Source organism: Ipomoea triloba, chromosome 9, assembly GCF_003576645.1.
Source record: "Ipomoea triloba cultivar NCNSP0323 chromosome 9, ASM357664v1".
Taxonomy (NCBI): Eukaryota; Viridiplantae; Streptophyta; class Magnoliopsida; order Solanales; family Convolvulaceae; genus Ipomoea; species Ipomoea triloba.
In genome coordinates, this window is record NC_044924.1 from 3,266,285 (window position 1) to 3,290,110 (window position 23,826).

General features: G+C 35.0%; 5 protein-coding genes across 5 annotated transcripts; 2 read left to right on the forward strand and 3 right to left on the reverse strand.

The window, feature by feature from the left end:
* Positions 1–546: 546 nt before the first annotated feature.
* On the reverse strand, positions 547–2,427 carry LOC116030681 (nuclear transport factor 2B). Its single transcript, XM_031272996.1, has 2 exons — positions 974–2,427; positions 547–862 (listed from the first exon to the last, which is right to left on the reverse strand). Exons 1-2 carry the CDS (start codon positions 1,274–1,276, stop codon positions 788–790), a joined length of 378 nt encoding a protein of 125 aa, XP_031128856.1. The 5' UTR covers positions 1,277–2,427; the 3' UTR covers positions 547–787.
* Positions 2,428–3,506: 1,079 nt separating this feature from the next.
* On the reverse strand, positions 3,507–4,823 carry LOC116031038 (probable dolichyl-diphosphooligosaccharide--protein glycosyltransferase subunit 3B). Its single transcript, XM_031273468.1, has one exon. The coding sequence runs from the start codon at positions 4,760–4,762 to the stop codon at positions 3,731–3,733; it is 1,032 nt and encodes a 343-aa protein (XP_031129328.1). The 5' UTR covers positions 4,763–4,823; the 3' UTR covers positions 3,507–3,730.
* A 2,105-nt stretch (positions 4,824–6,928) lies between these two features.
* On the reverse strand, positions 6,929–8,390 carry LOC116028414 (thiamine thiazole synthase 2, chloroplastic-like). Its single transcript, XM_031270129.1, has 2 exons — positions 7,432–8,390; positions 6,929–7,264 (listed from the first exon to the last, which is right to left on the reverse strand). The coding sequence occupies exons 1-2, from the start codon at positions 8,314–8,316 to the stop codon at positions 7,103–7,105; spliced, it is 1,047 nt and encodes a 348-aa protein (XP_031125989.1). The 5' UTR covers positions 8,317–8,390; the 3' UTR covers positions 6,929–7,102.
* Positions 8,391–15,247: 6,857 nt separating this feature from the next.
* On the forward strand, positions 15,248–19,119 carry LOC116030851 (gibberellin 2-beta-dioxygenase 8-like). Its single transcript, XM_031273204.1, has 4 exons — positions 15,248–15,325; positions 16,695–17,170; positions 18,185–18,506; positions 18,623–19,119. Exons 2-4 carry the CDS (start codon positions 16,704–16,706, stop codon positions 18,866–18,868), a joined length of 1,035 nt encoding a protein of 344 aa, XP_031129064.1. The 5' UTR covers positions 15,248–15,325; positions 16,695–16,703; the 3' UTR covers positions 18,869–19,119.
* A 1,601-nt stretch (positions 19,120–20,720) lies between these two features.
* LOC116029107 (gibberellin 2-beta-dioxygenase 8-like) lies at positions 20,721–22,231 on the forward strand. The gene is made up of 3 exons (XM_031271003.1): positions 20,721–21,232; positions 21,344–21,680; positions 21,938–22,231. The coding sequence occupies exons 1-3, from the start codon at positions 20,721–20,723 to the stop codon at positions 22,229–22,231; spliced, it is 1,143 nt and encodes a 380-aa protein (XP_031126863.1).
* Positions 22,232–23,826: the final 1,595 nt, after the last annotated feature.

Below are 23,826 nucleotides of genomic sequence, written 5' to 3' on the forward strand. Positions count from 1 at the left end.
CTATTCCTCATCATTGTAATTGTTCAATTGAATCAATACAATATTCAGTTCTCATCTGGTATCAGCTAGCCTAGGTTTATTTTCCAATGGCTGACGGCTCTGTTAATTCTTCCGAACGGACCGTTTCTGATGCAGCTATTTTTCTATTGTATTGATTCAATTGAACAATTACAATGATGAGGAATAGCTAGCTGATACCAGATGAGAACTGAATATTGTATTGATTCAATTGAACAATTACAATGATGAGGAATAGGAGATATATATACAAGGGGAGTTTCAGGTAGAGTAGGATAGCTAGTCCTAACGTGACTCAAACTCAGAGAGTCCTAATACTACAGTCTAACATTTACTTATTCTTTTTTTTTTTTAAATCAGTTTTGTTTATTTTTTTTATTTTTTAATCTTCCATCTCATATTCTCTTTCCTAATTACACTTACAAAAACTCTTCAAAAAAAAAAAAAAAAAATTACTATTATAGATACTCTAAGAGAAGTAAACCGCAATTAAAAAAAAATAAAACAGGCATAATAGACTTGATCATATTGACAAGAATCAAACTCATAATCTTTAGACACAAGAATCATATTTTACCTACTTAGACACTCCTTTAGAGGGAGGCACCCATGAATGATAGATGAATCAAATGGCACCTTAGTTTTGAGTTGCATATATTTGCAAGACAAAAATACATTTATTCATAGATTCAAGAAATCCAGCCATATTTCGGAGTAAAAAGAAAAAAAAAATTCTTCCTCATCAGTCAAGAACCAATCCAGTTAGCGTTCAGCCATAATTGAGGCGAAAAACGTCATTCTGCACGAAGAAACTTCCTTCTGCAGTAGGAATCAAGTGAAACATCTGCAACACAGAACAATCCATTACAATTTACAGTTGTGTTCTAAAGCTATAGAGCACAATATGTAGACAAGTGGTTAAATCATGGAAGAAGAAAGGTATGTAGTAATGGACCTGGCTAAACCTGAGCGGATGCTCTTCTCCTGGCAATAGAAGGCTGCCACTCACAAAGATGATGATCCCGCCAGCAAGGGATGATGGTTGAGAGTCGACGGTGCTAACCACATGGCGGCATTGCCCAAATGGCAAGGCGTTAAGCTTGGCACAGATGTCTTCCCCGCCCTGCAACTTCTGGCCCTCAAATGTTAGCATTGAGGTGGGTTGATAGAGGGAGCCAAGAGAGGGGCGGTCATTGTCGAAGAGATGGTAATAATGATCCACAAATGATCTCCCAACAACTTCAATTTGCTCTCCCATTCTCTGTTCTCAACAAACAACAAAGAAAAGCAAGGCAACAGCAGTAGGAAAAGATTAACGGTAATCAAGAAAAAGAAACGTAGCATGTATATATATATAAGGGTATCTAGTCTGCTGCATGGGTAAGCAATTTAAAGTAGAGGCATAACAAGTGCTTCTGTAGAAAAAGAAAAGAAAGAAAAAAGCTGTGAAATCTGTTTGAAGCAAGCCAACCCTTCAAGCTTTCTGGCCGACCACCAGCACTTCTTTTACTTTTGTGCATATAATAAATAAAACCTGATTCAGAGATCAATCCTACGCAAGCATGTTGCATGACTTTGAAAAAGGGTCATATATATCCCAGAGAGAGTGGTTTAACTTTCATGGAGACAGATTTGAGTCAGACCAGAATATATTCTTTCCTGGCCAAAAGCTCCATCATTTCACAAAATAAAAACTCCTGGCTCCTCAACACTAGTACGCATAGCTAAGTAATAATAAAGAGGAGAAAGAACCTTCTAGTCTGGGAAATCAAATGGATAAGAGATGGAGTTGGATTGCATAACATAGACTATATCTGTCCAATAAAAAAGGCTACTCTTTGTAAAAAACCTTTTGCCGTCTACATAATGTATCTGCACGGATTCTAATCAAATGCAACAATTTCCACAGAATGATAATTATGAAGTAGGGCTGGATGCATAATAGTATCACTGTATCAGAGCAATGCCAGCATCATATTCATCTGTTCAAGGCAGAGATATGTACCAATGCTGACATCAAATAGTCAATCAAATGCAGTTAAGACAATCACAAGCCGGAATGAAATTGTTGTGGTTTCTTTAACCACATGCTATGTGCCCTTTATATTGAGGTAAATGAAAATGAACTAACTAATAAAGTTAACCACTTAAATCTCAAGAATAGGCACATCATTAGTAACTAGATCTGAGGACTCCATGGGTGTCACTTCACCGAAGCAATAAGGTCTATAGACCTCACAATGCAGCCAAGACCTGCAAGGGGGCTTGGGAATAAAAAGTTCAAGATCTCTTACATGGAACATTAATTACATATACAAGAAAACTTCCCTGAAAGGGTTCCACACTTGGAAACAATACAACTCAAATAGCAGAATATCTGGCAAAAACCAGAATAGCATAGCCAGGTGATCCACACATTGGATCTTTGACAACAATTTATTGTTGCAGATTTATAAAACCATTTAGATGTAAATCTGCTTCAGTCAACTATTTATGGGGAAAAGCTAATGAAGGAGAGATTTATAGAGCTGTTTAGACATTAATCTGCTTAAGTCAACTATGTACGACACTGATCTTAGAGAAAAATATTTCTTGGCATTCAATTGTTTATTTTTGCTGAAGTATAATAAGCAGATGACTTGAGTAATGTTTGAGTGCTATTCAAACCAGTTTAGTTGCCCTTCCAGGCAAAGAATCACAGTGGATGCATATCAATACTGTCAAGATTATAAATTAATCTTCAAAGAAAACTTTGAACGGAAGTTGGTTAGAATATAATGAAAGGGATCAAGTCTGAGACACTTGGAAGAATCAAACAAGGCCAAATCTGCAAGGTATATAGAGGTTATGTCGTCTAGGAAAGAGATTCTGTATGTCAAATAGGTTTATTATATTCTATTAAATGGAATAAGCTAATGGTATGCACATCCATACATGTACTTGTGATATCTCCTAAAACTAGAGGAAACGTTAATTAAGTGGTTTTAGTTTCCAAGGGACTTCACATGATTACCATGTTTAGAAATTAAACCAACCTTGCAAGAGCTTCTAAGGATGGAGGAAACAGCGAATTTTCAAGTAGTTCAGGTTCAAAGGACTACATTAAGGAATCAACAGAAAGCAGAACTCTTAGTACAATAGCTAAGAGGATGTCAAGAAGATCAGGTTTTCTAAACAGTTCTTTGAAAAGCAACTAAACTCGTGTGTACTAAAATCTTTTCCAAAAAAAATGCAACCAAATGCTTTTATGATGATGATACTATGTGTATTTTCTTTCATAAGTATGCCTTTATGAAATCAATGGCCATTCTTCCTGAAAGGCAGATAAGATCACCAGCTACAAAAATTGGATATCACTTAAACTGTTAAGCATCATCTCTAATACAAAGTTGATACCTGTTCAATCATATAGTTACTTACTCAAAGAACATGAAATAGGGAGCTTCAGGATCAGTCAATTTTAAGAAGCTAGAACAAGAAGTTGCCCACATACATAATAAGCAGTGCATATTAGGCATATAATCCATTTTCAAAAGTACAACTAGCATATAAATGCTTTAATACAACGTATAGTCCATACAAGTGAGAGGAATCTGGAAATTTTAGTTAATAATATCGTTTCAACAATACCATCGGACACAGAGTAAGCTAGTACAAAATTCATACCTACTAAAATCAGGCTAACTCAGTGAACCACCAATAAATCATCACTTCACATCCAACTGGAAGGCCAGTAAGCATGTATCCCATAACCAGTCTTCCAATTATCCAAGGAAATCACCTTCTTGACAGCCCAGAATGAAACAAAGAGTGCGAAAACCATGACCATCATCTGTGCACTCCTGCTCTTCACCCGAACCAGAACATGAGTCATAAAGGCTAACAACACTCCAACAATGGTATACAAGAACCCTATAGAGAATCCCTCAGCTCCCAGCTGCATTCCAGACCCTTGGTAAAAGAAGACCAACTTCCCAGGATCATTCCTATCAGCCAAAAACATAGGCATTTTCCTAATAATATTATGCATTGCCCCTCCGACACTGAAAAAGTAGACGAATATCGCCCCAGCCATCCAAACATACTTATCGTGCAAAAGAGTATGACCAGTAACAATCTTTTTTATTAAAAACGGACTCCATATCAGTAAAATGGCCACTATAAACATCATCTGCTTCTTAGAAACAACGGGCGGGCGATGAATCGGCCCGACCTCGAGGTTTGTTTTCGCTTCCACGAACTCCGCCATCGACTCCGCCATTCGGGAAAAATCCGAGGCGTCCATTTGAATTGAATCCTTCTTCAGGTCAGTAGCTGAAGGTGGGACAACACGGATGTGGGGCAACGAATTGACTCCAAATTGCGAGAAAGTCTGCTGGGATTCCTGAAATTCAATGTTGAAGAAGAAGAGCTTGCTGTTGATTTTTGAATCGGGGTTGTTTGCGAGGAACGAGGATGCCAGGAGAGCGAACTCAGTCTTCAGGGCGGGCAAGGAGAGCTCCGTTTTCGAGTGGAGCTGCTGGGCGTCGAAGAAGATGAGGATAGAATAGGGGCGAGGAGCCGAGACGGACATGATGCGCCTCATGAGCGAGTCGGTAAGGTGAATTACGCCGGTGGGGGACTGCGATCGGAGGCGGGTCAACTCCGATACGGCATCGCTCGGAGACAGAGAATGGTTGGCGGAGACAAGGAGGAGTAGGAGGGCGCCGAGGAGAAGGAGCGTCGGAGTTGAAGAGATCGCCATTGTTCTCTTCAATTCTGAGGGTTTGCAATTGCAGATTTGCAGGAGGAACTGATGGGAGAGTTGAAGGGGGAAGACCGACGACTTAGGTCTTCCGGGTCCTCGGGTTGGAATAGACTCGGGTCGGGCATTCTATGTGATGTGGAGATTATGAGACTGTCCAGTAGTAAAGCGACACTTCATCATATACAAGAATTGGGCCCCTCCGACTTTCTTTCCGTTTTGTTTTTCAGTTATTAAAAAAAATCATAAAGCTTATTTCTCCGTATTATCCTAAATTAATTTTCCATCAAACATTGGGTGATTTGGGTCCATTATTTTTCTTTTGATTTTTTAAGATGAATGCAACATTTTTTAAAAATATAATTTTAGCTTTGCATTTTTTTTTGGCTATTTAGATTATTGTACGCATTTCTTTTTTCTTTTTTAATAAAGGTGTATTATGCATAATAATCAGAAAAAAAAAATTATGAATACAATGAGGAGTGGAGAGCCAAATTCTCTGGACCAAACTAAAAACACGACGCTCGAGTTAAAGAGTAAGTGAATCGTGTTGTGAACTATCAAAGTTAATATTAACTTGGTCACTTTCAAGTTTAAATCTTTATATCTCATCTTGAAATTTTTCATAGTTTTTTGAAATTTTCACCTAAATTTTTGTAATACTCCTTATCTTAGGGTGGAAATCATTTTCCGGGCTTTGGGTGTTTGGCAAGCATTGGAAAACCCAATCAACGGAAATCATTTTCCGTTGACTGGAGAAAATAACCCTCATTTGGCGGAAAATGACTTCCGCCAAATTTGGACGGAAGTCATTTTCCGCCCACAACAACACACACACACATCACCGTTTCCGGCGGAAACCACATGGTTTCCGCTGGGAACCAGAGGAGTGCTCTGGTTCCTCGCTGCGGAAACGGTTTTTTTTTTTTTTAATTTTGATTATTATTGTAAATTATAAATATTATTTTAAATATTATTATAAATATTTTAATATTTTAAATAAAATAATAAAAATATATAATTATATATTTCTATCCATTTTTCGGAAAATAAACCAAACACACAAATACAGTTTTCCAGAATGCATCCAAACACTGAAAATTTAATCATTTTTCGAAAAATGACTCATTTTCCAGAAAATATTTTCCAGAAGTCATTTTCCTGCTTTCCAAACACACCCTTAGTTTGAAAATCTTCATATTTGTTTGGATATTACACCTGGATTTTGGTAATAATCTCTATAGTATTTTGGAAATCTGTTTTTGGAAATCAACACCTAAATTTTAGAAATACTCTATATCTTGTTTAGTAATTTTGATATGATATGATAGTATTAAATGTAAATTTCACCTAGTTTTGTGAAAAATTTTATATGATTTTTATTTCATATTACCTCCTTTAAGGATATACGGAGTATAAAATTGCATGGACCAAAGACCGACTTCACTTGCTATGTCATATTTTTTTGAAAATCTCACATAACAAGTGTGGTCGGTCTTTGGTTATTTATAGAAAAAACATCTGACATAACAAAATTTTGGTGAAAATTTGTTGTCTTCATAACTTATCTCTCATTAAAAATAATATTTATAAAGCATTATAGCAACTTTGCTTTGTTAACCGTCATAAAGGCTGCCTACACCTACCCCATATATAGCCTTTGCATATATATATATATATATATATATATATATATATATATATATATATATATATATATATCAAATAAATTTATAATAATAAAATGTGTAATTTATAATGTGTTTTCTATTTGAATTATTCTATCAAATTAATTGTGCTTCACATTTTGTTAGGAATATTTTTATAAAGTATGGATGTGTTTTATTATTATTATTATTTTTTGTCTATATCCAACAATATTTATTACTATATTTCTTTTTTAAGTGTTTTATTTTTTAAACTATCTCTTTTGTTTTAATATTTCCTCTTACTGGGATTTTTGTTAGCTCCGCCCCTAGACATAACGTACAACTATTTGTGTCACATTCGGTGATTAATCATGTCCAAGGTTCGATTCCTGTTCGGTTCCAGCTTCCTACCAGTGATTCACCTCCATCACTGGCTTCCAAGGTAGAAGCAGTGACGGCCATTAAGTTTCTTACCGATCAAATTACAAAAATAGTTGCAATTTGTTAAGAAATGATAGACAACATAAACAGCCAAGTGGGCAACCATGCATATCCATTCGAATATTCGATCTAAATCTCAATCAGCCTCCGGTCTCCAATTATACAGAGAACCTACAAGGCTTCATGTCCCCTTCATTCCTCTGCAACAATTTTATTATTATTATTCATACAATTTCCATGATCTAAAGTCTTAAGCATCAGCAATTTCTTCATTCTCGGCGGATGCAAGGATGAGCTCCGGCGCTGCAACTTCTCTCGCACTCCCATCCAACGCATTTGCCTCTCCCAATGCCCTCAACGCCAAGTGAGCCGCCTTCTGCCCTGATATCATCATCGCCCCAAATGTTGGCCCCTGAAAAACCAATTCCATCATACCCAGAATTAGAATTAGTGTGACCTTGTGATCCAGTGACACCAAATTGTATTTCAGTTGATTGAGAAAAATAGTTATGAACAGATATAGCATTTTCTATAGTACTAAAAAAATCAATAATTTAATGAATGTTAGTAATTGATTACCATTCTTGGAGCTCCGTCAATTTCTGCGACTTCCATGCCGGTGACGATCATCCCGGGAACAATCTCCCTGGTGAGCCTAACGATGGCGTCTTCGGCGGTGTTCATGTCGAGGGCCTTCATTCCGGGCACGGAATCGATCATTCCGATGCTCTTCAGCCGCTTAACACCGGTGGCGCCGAACGGTCCGTCGTGGCCGCACGAGCTCACGACAACCTTAGCCTCCATAACGTTGGGGTCCATACAAGACTGTGTGTCGTGGTTCATCGACACCAGAGCCCAATTAGTGACCACCCCGCCCACTCTCCCGTTCTTCACGATCAGATCCTCCGCCGCCACCGCGTTGAAGAGCTTCACGTTCGGCCGGGCCAGGAGCTTGCTCATGATGGTGGAGGTGAAGAGCGCCGCGTGTTTGATCACAACGTAGTTGTCCTGCTCCTCGTACTCCACGCCCACCTCGTCCAGGAACATCTGCGCCGGTTTCCGCACAATCATGGCGGAGAACAGCTGCCCTCCGAGCCACGCGCCGCCGCCGGGGCTGACCGACTGCTCAATAATGGCGACGCGGACGTTGGGGTTCTTGCTGAGCTCGTAGGCGCAGGAGAGCCCCGCGGATCCGGCTCCGACCACGATAACGTCGGTGTCGGCGTAGGTAATCATGTCCATCATGTATCTCCGGGTCATTTCACGCGCCACGATGGATTCTTTGATGGGCTGAAACTTGAAGGAATCAAAGCTATAAGATGCAGAGACTGAGAGGCTGTGAGAGGAAGCCTTGACGGCCTGGACGCGAGAAGGAACGGGCGTTCCATTGAAGGATGATTTGGCATCGAAGAACGATGGTTTGAGTTTAGAGGAGAGGGAGGAGGTGAGAGTAGCGGCGGCCATGGATGGTGGCTATGAAGATATGTTATCTGATCAGATAGGGAAGTGGAGAGTGCAATGAGGATGAAGAGAGTGAAGGGAGAAGGGAGTATATATTTGGAAGTAAAGCGTTGAGAGCAAAAAAATATCTGAAGATATGTAATTAAAAAGATCTGGGAAGTGGGGTAAGATCAGATATTCAGATTGATAAAATCGGGAAGGATTCAAAAAAGTTGTGGTTCTCTTGGATTATGATTTGGGATTTGTGATGATCACACCATTATCTTCCTTCTTGTAGTATCCCAATGCATGGTCACTATAATATCTTGTATAGTTGCAGTTGTATAGCACTATATCAGAGATATGAAAACCAGCCTAAATTATTTTTAGTTGATAAAGGCAATAAACAATTTTTTTTAAAAAAATTAACTTGAAATTTTGTGATTAATTAACCAATTGTATTCTTAGCAAAAGGTGGAATGACCCTTGGACTACTCTTTAAGCAATTAAGGTGGAATCACCCTTGGACTACTCTTTAAGCAATTAAGCTCACATCCCCATTATCTAAATGTGACTAGTTATTATGGAAATTAATGGAATATCCCTTGGTATTCTTGAAACACCCTAGGCTCTCTTCACAAAAGATTGAGTCCCCAACGCTCCAACTCGACAAAGTATCACACTATAGCTTGTAAGTCTTGATCCCTAGTCATTTTTCCCAAACTTCATCATGTAATCAGTTGAGCTGCCCATGAGCTACCCTAGGCTCTCCTTATTCTCTCAAATGGTTGAACCCAACACCAAGGGCTCCCATACCTTGATTCAATATAGCATTTGAAAGTATGTAAATTAAATCACGGTGACTCAATGGCTCAAGAATCAAATGTCAATGCACACAAGGGATCTATCCACTTTAAACATAATTTCCACACTGTCATTGCTGATATTCAAACCTTAGTTTTTTCTTCCAAATATTACTTACAGAATTAGTAAGTTAAACTCGTGCCAGCATCCTAGGCCCTCCTTGCCAAGTTGCGTCATTGAAGTTGAGATAATGTCTGAGGCCACTCCTTAGGTTAATTTTTGTGAGCCATTACTCAAGGATTAACCGAAAGTACTTCGTTTAGAGATTGAGACTAGCTGCAATTTCATTATATTGAATTAAAGCATCTAGACTGGATCATGGTAGTTTATTTAGACAGATATGAATCCATTATATTCATTTAATGTTTGATGAACTTTAGAATTATTATTTAATGTTTTAAAATTTAATATTAGTACTTACGTTATGTAAAAGGTTATTTGTAATTATTTTTATAGTGTACAAATGGTAAAATTTAACAAAGTAACAAATTAATTTTAGAACCAAAAAAAAAAAAAAGGTCGGGCGATGGGGGCCACCTAGCCTGCACGCCAATGGCATGTGGGGCAAGCCATCTAAACCTAGGCTCACCAAAGAAGAGACTTTTTGTCCTTGTCCGTTTTGACAATTCTACTCCCAACTAAGTTATTAGTAAAATATAATCAAATTATTAGTTAATAATTAAATTTGAAAAATCATCATAATTGAAAATTAACTCTTTTATTTTTTATTTAAGGAGTAGTGATTAAATCGAAAATCAAATATTTTAATTTATTATTTGAGGAGTGTTTAACTCTTGGCTATTTCATGTGATTTTTTTTAAATACAACTGACCCTATTACATTGTAATATCATACTCAATCTCATGATCTCCCATATGAGACAGTCACTACATGCCATGAATGTAAAATAAGTGGAATCTCCATAAGTCCATTTCTTTTGGTTTTGGAGGTAAACATATGAATAAAATAATAAATAAATAAGAAATGAGATGTTCTATTGTAATGACATATCTGCCCTTAATACCTGTTTTATTTTCACATGAGCCTTGATGAAGGTGGCTAGTAAGCTAGGCCTTGAGTAGCCCATATAGTTTGGCCCAAATATTTTCCAAAAACGACCCCAAATTGCAGGCATCCTATGGCCTTATCCGTAGTTTGGACTAAAACCGAAAACATTAAGCCCATTAGACACTGAAAGATTTAAGGTTGCAACGAAAATTAGTCAGTTATGAGTGATTTATTAATTTATTAATATAGGTTTTCCCAAAAAAAAAAATGAAACTCGACATCAATACTCAATAGCATGAAAATTATGTTCAAAATAGGCAAATTTCTTGTACGGTAACATTTGGTCCTATTTGCTAAGTCACTGAATTATTGTGATTTACGTTCTCATAAATATTCTATGAGATCAAAGTGTGGGTTAAGCCCTTCCTATTTATACCCCTCCAACTTTGCACCTCTTCACACTTCATACCTCATCTCTCAAGCCCTTTAAGCCTAATCCTTGCTCTCTCTTCCTAGCACAATATAAATCCTACCTATGCTCTTTAGGCCCAACATACATCTCTATTCTACCTCGAACTCCTATCACTTTTTTGCCCGTTTAGTTCACGAAAAATATTTAAGGAGAAATGTAACTGAAATTCAATGGAAAAGAAATCACCATAAAGATTTATTCCATTATTTAGTTGGTGCATTGAAAAGAAAGTATTTACAATATTGATTCCATTATTTGGTTGAGTTTGGAATGGTATGAAATATTGAGTATAAAGGTCGCCTATACAATGATAATGATAATAAAAGTAACAATGATTTTTAAATTAAAATATTCTAAAGTTATGTATTACAATTTCATAAATTTAAATTTTATAATTATATATTTATTATAATATAATAAAAATTATTATACACATTTTGGTCTAAGATAATTAAGAATGTTCTATAAAGGTAAAAAATCCTATCAAGTGATACTTTATTCCCGATGTCTATGAAAAATAAACTATCAAAGTTGAGCCTAGGAAAACTTTTTCTTCAAAACATTTTTATGTAGAACAAATTTTTCATGAGCCAAACGAAAAAGAATTCCATTTTCCTTAAATTTAAAGAAAATTTTTTTCTTGAAAAAAGTTTTAATTACACCCACTAATCACCCCTTTTTAATTCAGGTGCAATTCCTCCTTGAGGCCTCAACTAGGAAAGAAAAAGTGGTAAGGAAATATATGTGGCTAAGGAGAAGCCAAGTAAACTTTCCAAATGCTTGTGTGCTTCAACTTCTTTTAATGGATGTAGTACTAGGTGACTATAAATATCCTAACAAGCACCTATTCCATCCACAAATAGAATATCAATATTGTTTGTAATTGAAAAAAAAAATCAAATAAGACCCTAAATTTTATTCCAGAAATAAACTTTTTAAAAGCTGTAATTAAATCCACAAATATATTATTTTAAAGCAATGAAATCTGTTGGTAACTTATAATTGCATGTCAAATAGGGTTCTAGCCAACTCCAATGAATTTCCAGTGAACGCCCGATCAAATTCTAGCAATCCATGTCAAATACAAATTTGGTCGCCTTCTCCAAACGTGACCGACAACCGTCAAATGGTTGCCAATCGCTGGTATTTCACATGGATGCCCGAAATTTGGTTGAACGTTCACCAGAATCTATCCTAGTTGACTTGCAATTACAAATTACTAACAGGTTTGTGAGTTTCATTGTTCCAAAATAATATATTTGTGAGTTTGATTGTAGCTTTAAAAATTTAAGACCTAATTGATTTCTTGTAAAAATTTTAGGGGCTTATTTAACCATTTTTTCTTTGTACGTAATTCTATAATGGGACTTCACGACATGAAAACTGAACACAAACCAATTATATATACACAATATTTGACGTTAAGCGGATACACAAACGTGGATACGTGATGCACGGTAAGTGCATGTCGGTCGATTATGACATGTTATATATGGTCCGATTTCAAATCATTTGGATATCTGCAAACCTACTTAATTTAAAGCCACAGATACGTTTGATAGGGGTAAAAAAGGCCACATATATGTGTAGTCCAATGTAATTTATCATGGGGCCCAAGAAACAAAAAGAAAAGTGAATAAAGAAATTGTTGAGAGAATACCACTCATATACATATAGAGACACGCACGTACTGCTTATAGCAACATATACACTAATAAACTAAACTAGAAATATGCTATATATATGGACGCTCAATACTTATATTGAATTTTGATTAATTTAGAGTTAAATTGTTATCGAATAAAAAATTAGTAGTTTTGATTTTTTTAAAAAAATAGAAAATTAAATGAGAACTCAAAATCAAAAGAAGAATTCAATAAATGGGAAACCTTCTAAATTTATATATCAGTGCATAAGTTTTTATAGAGTTGACATAGAATCTTACCATTAACAATCGTTGAGAAGTCAATGCTTGTGGTAACCCATTCTAAATTAAACCGCTATTATTTTGAACTCTTTTCAGCTTTCACGGGATCTCATTATGTACCACCATGTAGTCTTTCTCTAAATACTTTCTACCATATATTGTAGCCTCTTTTGTTGCGGCATACCAAGTACCAACTTTCAAATAAATCACCAATGATGGATACTTCAACTCAAAAGGAAAGTTTATCAACTCTCTTAAGAGAGTCTAATAGGTAGGAGAACCCCTTGAGTCTTTACTTTTCTTTTTTTTTTTCTTTTTTTTTTTTATTACAAAAAAGTTATATGAGATGTATTAGAAAACATGCATATATAAAAATGTTTTATATGACTATTAGAATGTGATAGATGGATTATACCCTACTTATAAAATGCCTGAAAAAACGTTAAGAAAAATTTAACACATTTATATTAGATAAACACAATATATAAATCACAAAATAAATACATGAATACGTATTGTATATACTTTTATTTACAAGAAAACCTATTATCATTAAATAAAAATACACTCTGAATGAAACTCACATTGTGCATTGCTACTAGTAGGGCAAACCACTTCAACAAAATCCATCCATAGTTTCCATATAAACAAATTTGACGTTGGGCACCACTTGGCCAAAGGGAATGGAGAGGTTTGTGAAGAAAAGAAGTGGATGGAGATTTCTAGAGACACAATCTCTGTCCGTACATGCTTAACTCACTAGTGAAGTAAGTAATATTTGAGATAAGAAATAAAGGTTTGAAACTCGGCAACGACAAGTCCTATCTGTAGAGCCACTAAGTTATCATGATCTACATCCTCTCACATGCTTTGTAGGGTTGAGGTGGGACATTCAATCTTAATTTTGGGAAAAAGAATAAAGATGCTTGAGAAGAAAGAAGTGGATGGAGATTTCTAGAGACACAATTTTCTAGACACTTTAATCTCTCTCCACCTTTTTTTTTGGGGTACTATTTATGTCATTTGTTTTGTTTCTAGAAGACAATATAGAATGAACAAACAAATAAATTGGTAAAAACTGTTAATTCAATAGATGCAATTGGATTCAAAAACCGTGAGATCATCTCCTCCATGAAAATTGGATTGTAGTTAATCTGGAATGTCAAAACATGATGATGAGTTGTTATATCATGGACCAGGTCCACCGGTGGACCCTAGTTCTAAACAATATATTTTTAGTATTGAAATTTTAAATTTTTAGAATATAAATTGTGTTTTTAAGTCAAAACACATAAATTGTGTGTGTTAACATTGTGTGTTCGTAGTATACAAATTGTAAATTTTTAAAAGGTAAATTGTGAACATCTAAAATCCAAGTTCACCTGGTAAGGTGGACTCGGGTCTACAGAATAATTTGCGCATGATGATTGATTAGGCCTGCTGATTAGAATGGTTAGCATTTGGGTGCTAAAAATATCAAGCCAGCGTAAAAGGCTTATGGGCCCGGGTATGTCAATATATGCACTCTTTATCTGCGTGGATGAATTTTTTTAGTATATTAAACATCACGTTAAAATAAGAGGTGTTTTGTTTCAATTCTAAGCTAAGATTATACTAATATTGAAATTTAATATTTAATATATTATTTGTTAAGTTATTATACATGTGTGATTAAATAAATGTTCAATATATATATATATGAACTTGATAACAACACATGTAGATGATAGACAATTTAGATTGCACGTATTTCACTCTCGGCCAAATGTGGTGCAATCAATCTTGACACCCATTAGTTTTGGAGAAACATGATCACATTTTGTGTATCCTAACTTGAAGCACTCCTACATATTGAAAGAAAAAAGTTGTTAAGTATTTCCTTTGATACTTAACACATAAATTTTATGTCAATTAAACTTCACTATTTTAGTATATATATCATTTATCATTATATTGCATGCCCTTTTTAATTAATTAATTATTTATTTATAAATAAATTGAACCAACTCACATGCACCCTACCGGTTCATTATCCTCACTAACATATACTCCGTATAATACCTACTATTCATGAAAAAAGCTTTAAAAAAAGAACAAGAAACAATGGCTTTTTGATGATTCGTGGAAGCTAAGGGAAGATTTTTTGTTTTGCTCCGACTTAGAATGAGAGATGGAGAGAGAGACAGAGAAGCGGGTATAGTAATGGATGAATGATGAAGGAAGACAAGACTTGGAAGAAGGAGAGCCATTTGAATATAATTAGGTGGTACAAATTTGCTAGGTTTTTAATGAATGGAAATTGAAGTTGTTCTGATCTTCAATTCCAAGGAAATGTTGATGGTAAGGTTGAATTTATGCAACGTTAAGTTGTACAAATTAAAATACAAATGTAAGCTAAGGAATGGGAGTGAAAAAGGTAAGGAGAGAATATAATTAATTATGTATGGTGTTGTTCATGCGTCATATTGAGCTACAGAACCAGAAAAAGGTATTCTTTGATGTAATGGCGAGTAGCGTGTTGAGAGATAAATTCATCCCTCTCGTTCAATCCTCATATAATGATGATGATTATTATTATTAGCTAGCTTGTAGTATAAATATCTCCCCTACCTCACATTTCAATCACACTTACAACCTATCTAGCTATCTTAGTCCGCAGCTACCACTACTATACCTTCATATCTTCATCCTCTTCTTTCTACTTCTTTAGTTTGTTTATCTTCAAGTACAACACTGAGGAGAAGAAAAGCCATATATAAGAAGTACAATGCTCAACATCTCCTTTTATCTTGCATTGTATAGTATAGCATATATTAGCGTTCTTGATTTTTACTCTCCTATATATCTCTGATTTCTGAAAGTCACATTTAATTTGTTTCATTTCATTTATTTTGCGTCAATTTCTCTCACCTTAACATCTGAGTGTTAAGTATAAAATCTGTCAACTTAACTTTATAATTAAAATGAAACAGATTCATTATTATTACATGCATTCTCATCATTGGCTTTTCACATGTTATGCATCAATTAGTATAGCATATATTAACGCTCTTGATTTTTACTCTTATCTTTGCTTTGTGAAAGTGGCATTTGTTTCGTTTCATCCATTTTGCGTCAATTTTTCTCACTTTAACATCTGATCAGTGTTGAGTATAATATATGTATTAGAAAAAGTAAATGCATAATGTCAGTGTCAACTTAATCTTGTAATTAAAATGAAACAGATTCATTATTACATGCATTCTCATCCTTGGCTTTTCACATGTTATGCAATATGCATCAATCATATATGTCTAGCCTAGTTTAATTAACATCCCAAAGTATTAGGGGGCAAGAGATCCGGTACGGTTTACATAAATGCCTCCACTTAACGTACAGACAAGAAGTTTAAGACATTAAACATGATATATAGCAACATGTAGTGTGTCATCCACTTGTTAGTTGTTGGGTAGTTTGGTTCAATATGTAGTTTACCAAACACCCCAAAAAATCACTATATCTCGATATATTCTCCATATCTATCCCATTTTCTCTTATATCCATTGGAGAAATATATCATTTTCTATAGAGTAATGAACTGAAGTAAATACATCTTCTGACAAAGAAGTCAATCATTTTCTTCCTATCAACTTCACAGACAAATATGAATCGGAGCAACTTCAAATCTGTTCCCCAGATTGGTGTTCATGCATGTTTTCATCGACTTATAATTCTCAAGAACCTCATAAATTGTGTTTTTTTTTTTTTTTTAAACCTGATTAAGATTACCCTGCAAGAACAATTATATTAAGACTAGCTGTTAATTTTTTTTTTTTAAAGAAGACTAGCTGTTAATTAATAACTAGAAGCTAATTAATTGCCAAACATGACTTAAACCTCACAAATAGCTAGCATGCAGGAACTTCATCAATTCCAGCGACCCTGTTTGGTAAATGGTTGTTAACTGATAACTATTAGCTGATTGGGTTACAGAGAATGACTAGCTAGTTGATAATATTAGCTGAGTGTAGAAAAATGTTTCATAAATGAGCTGTTAGCTCATAGCTGTTTATTATAATTTCTTTTTAAAAAAAAACTAAGCACATATATTGATTTTTTAACCCATTCGAATAGCTAATAGTGATTTTTTAGCCTTGAAACATGGGAGAAATCGGAGAATCATCAGATCCACCATTCGAGGAGGCATACAAGAAACTTTTTGACGAATTTAATTACGCGCCGAGATTAAGCAGCGAAGTGGACGAGGTTATAGCGGTGGACGAAAGGGAGCTTCCATTGATTGATCTTGAAGAGCTTAGCCGAGGAGAAATGGCAAGAGAGGAGTGCAAGAACAAGATCGCGAGAGCTTCTCAGGAGTGGGGTTTCTTCCAGGTGGTGAACCACGGAATTCCACGGGAGATATTGGAGACGATGAGGAAAGAAGAAGTGAAGCTGTTCAAGAGGCCGTTCAAGGAGAAGGCTATGGCGGACAAAGAATTCAACTTCTCGGAGGGGAGTTACCGGTGGGGATCACCGTCAGCTTCGCGCGTGAGAGAGTTGTCTTGGTCGGAAGCTTTTCACGTCCAGCTCAGCGATATCTACGCCGACGGCGGCAACCACCACCTCAGGTACTTAACTTCACTTCTTCTCCCCCTCGCCGCCATGCATGCATGAAACATTAATGATATTTTAATTTTAATTATTAATTAACAACTTTATGTAATTAATAAAGAAAAGAAAATAGGAGAAAGTGAAATGAAAAGGCCGACAAACACACCATCCTCCAGGTATGACTTGTGGTACGACCAAATTTGCCATATATAACTAAACATGGCTTTTTGCTCCTTGTGGTTGTGGACAAGTTTCAATCTGAACATACTAGAATGTTGCTTTTTAGCCAGGAAAAAAATATCTTCTTCAACAAACATATCCATCCACACATTTTTAAGGTAACAAATCCAGATTCCTCAATAAACACTCTTAGAAAATAGCAAGTAAAAACCTGTAAAAAGTGAAGACCGATATGATCCATCCATTTGACTAGATTAAAGTTTGAGAGTTGTTGAAAATTAAAAAAAAAAGGGTAGGATTATTTTTTATAAATATTACAAACTTAAAAGTTTACAATAATTATAAATTTGACGTCGCGTTATTTTTTATACTAGAAACTCAATTATTGATGAACCATGATGAGCGGCCTATATATATCTGTATTTTAAAATCTAAACAATTATTACACATTAATATTTAAAATAATAAACAACATTTATGTATTTATATATTATTTTTTATTTTACACATTGAAAGAGTGCAATAAGCATTTTTATATATAAAAAAAAAATTAATACAATTATTAAGTTGAATTAGTTAAAAAAATGCATTATTGAACATAAAGTACGTTTTTAAAGAACAAAATTGTGATACTGATTTTTATTTATTTATTTATTAAAGTCTCGTTTAAATTTACTTAAAGTTTAAGAGTAGTTATTCTTTAACTACCATAAAGACATAAAGTTGTATGCTTTTATTTGATTTGATATATTCACATATGGCTTATTGACTATAATTATTGCGGGTAGTCCGTGCAATAATTGAATAAATAGAGACTAATTGAGGAAAATTATTGTTTATTCCAATTACAGCTCAATAATGCGACAGGTGGCGATACCGTTGTACGAGCTAGGGCAAAAGTTGGCCGCAATCTTGGCGGAGAAGGTGGGCTCCAGCCCGACATACTTTCAAGAAACATGTTTGCTGACCCACTCTTACATTCGAATGAATCGATATCCTCCACGCCCCATCTCCTTCCACAGCCTCGGCTTGATGCCTCATACGGACAGCGATTTCCTCACCATTCTTCACCAGGATGACGTGCCTGGATTGCAGCTTGTCAAACATAGAAAATGGGTGTCCGTTAAACCCAATCCAGATGCACTCGTTATCAACATTGGTGATTTGTTCGAGGTACGGACATATATTATTTGTGTCATCGTTACTTATAGCTTATTCGTTACGTGTTTTATGTGTAACGTACGTGTCATGACTGATTAAAGTGACTGGTGGTTGTTATGTGTGTGCAGGCGTGGAGCAATGGGATTTACAGAAGCGTTGAGCATCGGGTTGTTACTAATAGTACGAGGGAGAGATTCTCGACGGCTTTTTTCTTGTGTCCATCGTATGATACAGTGATTAGCTCTTCTTTTGAGCCTCGTTTATACAGGAGATTTACTTTTAAGGAGTTCAAGGAGCAAGTCCGAGAGGATGTAAAAAAAATTGGTCATAAAGTGGGACTTTCTAGGTTTCTTGTTGTGACTGATCATTCATGACTTAATTACAATTTTGCCCGACTAGCTATTGATCCATTCAAATTTGCATGTTTTCGTCAAAATAGGAATCAAATGAGATTGATATTCAATGTCCGAAGACTTATAATTAAGTGACATGTAGTATATTAAAAATGTACTTTTTATTACGGTCCACACAATAATTTGCCTAACAACTTGTTGGGTTCAATTTTATTCCTGTAGAAGATGAAAAGGACTTGGGCTTATCTTAATAAGCTAAGGTTTTGAATCAAGAATATGACTTTCTAAATTCTAACGTGTGAATGTGCATGCCTCCTATGTGGGCTTCCCAACAACTGGTTTTCACATATGGTATTATGGGTGTTATGTTTATTACTCTGGGCTTTATTATTGTCATGGGTTTCACATATGCCATTATATTATTTAAATTGTGCTATTCACTTGCCTAGCTTCTTTTACATCATTTTCATGGATTCCTAACCTATGATCAATCCTAGGAAGCCAAGTTTGCTTTGCTAACATTAGCAATCGGATCTTACTAAAAACTAAAAAAATGATGTAAGGATTAGTCTTGTGAGCACTAGTGTACAATCATTTGGGACTATAGTGCGTTCCCACCCGTTATTAGGCAGAAGCAATGGCACAGATGTAGCAAGTTCTTTGAAATTGATCCACGACAAATTAAAAGGTTATTAGGCGCAACCCAACCAATAGTTGGTCTAACTGTTAACTAGATAACTACATAATTTTATTAGTAATGGACAACCTAGGGTCAATGCGGGATTTACCCATGCACACCTTCTGGTAAAGGTTTACCCATGCACAATTTCTCGTAAATATGTATGATGTTGTTCATGCGTCTTATTGAGCTACAGAACCATAAAATAGTATTCTTTGATGTAATGGCAAGCAGCGTATTTTTCTCTCAATTCATAAATTCATCCCTCTCGTTCAGTTCTCATATGATGATGTTGATTATTATTATTTGCTAGCTTGTAGTATAAATCTCTTCCCCTACCTCACACTTCAATCACACTTTCAACCTATATCTAGCTAGCTTAGCCCGCAGCTACCACTACTATACCTTCATATCTTCATCCTCTTCTTTCTACTTCTTTAATTTGTTTATCTTCAAGCACAAGACTGAGGGGAAGAAAAGCCATATATAAGAAGTACAATACTCAACATCTCCTTTTATCTTCCATTGTATAATATAGCATATATTAACGTTATTGATTTTTACTCCTATCTTTGATTTTTAAAAGTCAAATTTATTTTATTTTATCCATTTTGCGTCAATTTCTCTCACCTTGACATCTAATCTCAGTGTTGAGTATAATATATGTATAAAAAATTAAATGTATAATCTGTCAATTTAACCTTGTAGTTAAAATGATACAGATTCATCCACGGGCTTTTGACATGTTATGCATCAATTAGTATAGCATATATTAAGGTTCTTCATTTTTACTCTTTGTCTTTGCTTTTTAAAAGCTGCATTTGTTTCGTTTCATCATTTTTCGTTAATTTTTCTCACTTTAACATCTGATCTCAATCAGCTTTCAGTATAATATATGTATTAAAAAATTGAATGTATAATGTAATCAACTTAACCTTGTAATTAAAATGAAACAGATTCATTATTACATGCATTCTCATCATTGGCTTTCACATGTTATGCATCAATCATATATGCCCAGCCTACATTCTGTTAGTTGGAATATATTTCTGTTTAAAAAAAAAAAATCTTTGGAATATTTTTTTTTTGGTAAATTTACAGGGTCTTTCTCTCCGTCCGTGAAAATCTTTGGAATGTTAGTTGTTATTAATTGTTGGATATTGACTTGTTCAATGTTACTTTTAGCCGTAAAATATGGGAGAAATCGGAGAATCATCCGATCGACCATTCGAGGAGGCATACAAGAAACTTTTTAACGACCTTAACGCGCAGAGATTAAGCGAAGGGGACGAGGTTATGGCGAGGGTAGCACAAGGGAGGCCTCCAGTGATTGATCTGAACAAGCTGAACCGCGGAGAAACGGCAAGAGAGGAGTGCAAGGAGAAGCTCGCCAGAGCTGCTAAAGAGTGGGGTGTCTTCTACGTCGTGAACCACGAAATTCCATGGGAAATATGGGTGACTCTCAGGAAAGAACAAGAGAAGCTGTTCGAGAAGCTGACCGAGAAGAAGGAGGCTATAGCGAAGGCGAAGATGAACAAGGAGTTAATCTCCTCAGAGGGGAGTTCCCGGAGTGGATCACCGCCGTTTGCTACGCTCATCGAAGATTTCCTTTGGGTGGAATCTTTTCACTTCCAGCTCAGCGATATCTACCGCAACGGCGACTCATCGTCAGCGGCCTCAGTGCCGCCCGACGGCCACAACCTCGGGTACGCCATTTCTATTAATTTTCCAGAAAATGAACCAAACACACAGAAACAGTTTTTCAAAAAACATTTTCCAGAAGTCATCAAGATTATTATTGTTTATTCCAATTCCAGGTCAATAATGCGACGGGTGGCGATGCCGTTGTACGAGCTAGCGCAAAAGTTGGCTGGAATCTTGGCGGAGAAGGTGGGCAAGAGCCCGACATACTTCCAAGAAACATGTTTGCCGGGCCAATCTTACATTCGACTGAAACGATATCCTCGACTCCGCTCCAAGTTCTTCAACGACCGTCCCCCTTGCTCTGACTTCATGACTCATAAGGACTACGACTTCCTCACCATTCTGCACCAGGATGACGTGCCTGGATTGCAGATTGTCAGCGGTCCAATATGGCTGGCCATTAATCCCTACCCAGGTGCACTCATTGTCAACACTGGTGAATTGTTCAAGGTATTACGATCTCCGTTATTTGTGTCATCACTTATAGCTTGTTTGTACATAAACATGTAATGTGCAGTGTCATGACCAGAGCAACTACATCACTTGTGATTTTCATATTAAAATGTCAATAGGGGCCCACAAATATATTTAAACTTGTGCGAATAAAAATCCTTGAAAACACCACCTCCCCCACCAGTCCAAAAATCATATGGTGGTTTTTTCTTCCTCAAAATCTGAGCAAAAATCACTGCTGTTTGTGTGTGTAGGCATGGAGCAATGACGTTTATAAGAGCGTTTTGCATCGGACTGTTACTAATCCTAACATGGAGAGATTCCCGACGGTTTTTTTCTTTTGTCCATCGGATGATTCAGTGATTAACCCTGAGCCTTCTATACCCAGGAGATTTAGACACTATAAGAAGAACGCCGAAGACTTTGTAAGACAGCATCTTAATGATGTGGGCCTTGCTAGGCTTTATGTTGTGACTGATCATGATTTTCAAATTGAACACTCAAATCGCACTACTAAACCATATTCCATATGGTATTCTGGTCCATGAAATAAATATCATTTTAATTACACTTTAGTTTCATTTAACAATATTTTTTTGTTTTTTAGTTTCATTATTTCTCACAGTATACAAACTAGTTTCATTATATTAATACTAAATATCATTTTAAATCTACTACAGTTTAATTTGACAATATACATAATTGTATGAGCTATATATATTTTGTAGTTTCATTTTCCACACACTAATTTAATTGTAATAAATTTTAATTACACTCCACATCCTTTGACAATATATGTTATTGTATGACTTTAGATTTTAGTTTCATTGTTTACGTACACTAGTTTCATTTTAAGTATCATTTAATTATACTACATCATTTCATTTAATTAACAATATTCGTTGATGAATGAGCTCTATTTTTTAATTTCATTTTCAACACATAAGAATTTCGTTTTAGCAACACTAAAGTATTATTTTAATTAGGAATAATGGTCAAATAGGCCACCGAACTACACACGAAACTGCAATTAGGCCATCGAACTCAAAAACAATGCAATTGGGTCCCTGAACTACACAAATTCATGCAAATTAATCCAAAGTGACTTGTTGACTTGATCTTCAGGTTACCAACTTTAAAAATAATATTTTAAAATAATTTTAAATAAATTAATTAATTAAAATTTAAAAAAAAAAACAACAACAACAACAAACAGGAACAAGTCAATTTCTTTTTTTAATTTTAAATTTTAAATTTAATTTTAATTAAGTATTTTATTTAAAATTATTTTAAAATATTATTTTTAAAGTTGGTAACCGGAAGATCAAGTCAAACAAGTCACTTTGGGTTAATTTGCATGGATTTGTGTAGTTCAGGGACCCAATTGCATTATTTTTTACTTCAATGACCTAATTACAGTTTCGTGTGTAGTTCAATGGCATATTTGACCCTTATTCCTTTTAATTATACTACAATTTCATTTAACGACCACGGTCTACACAACACTATGGATGGACCATATGAGCAGGTAGCATATGTAAAGGGCGAAGCCACCTTATGGGGTAGGGGGGCTTGGCCCCCCAACCCCCACCCTACCCCTAACCACCTTAAAATATTTTAGTATATATATACATTTTGATATAGTAGGAATAAAATACACTTTTGGTCTGAGTCAATAGTACTCAAAAAAAAAAAAACTTTTGCCCCTCTAATTTTTTTAAACAATCTATTATATTTATATTAAGTGAACTCAAAATATATATTAAAGTTTAAATTCATTAAATAGAAATAAATAAATCAAATAATTAAAGTCACCATTTTCTTTTTATCTTATTTCTTTTATCAAGATTTTAATAATGGAGCGCATCAAATATCCATTTTATTTAAAAAAATCTTCAAATTTGAGATATATGTTTTAGTTTTATTAGTTATATTGATTAATTAATTATGATTTATTGTGTGTTTTAATTATTTATTTACACTTTGAAGATGTACATTTGCTTGTTTAAATAATTAGTGTTGAAATTGTCAAAAATTAATATTGATTGTTTAATTCGTGATATTGATTTTTATCTTTTATCTCTCAAATTTCGAAATATTGTTAATCAGTAAAATGAATATCAATTAATTATGAAAAAAAATT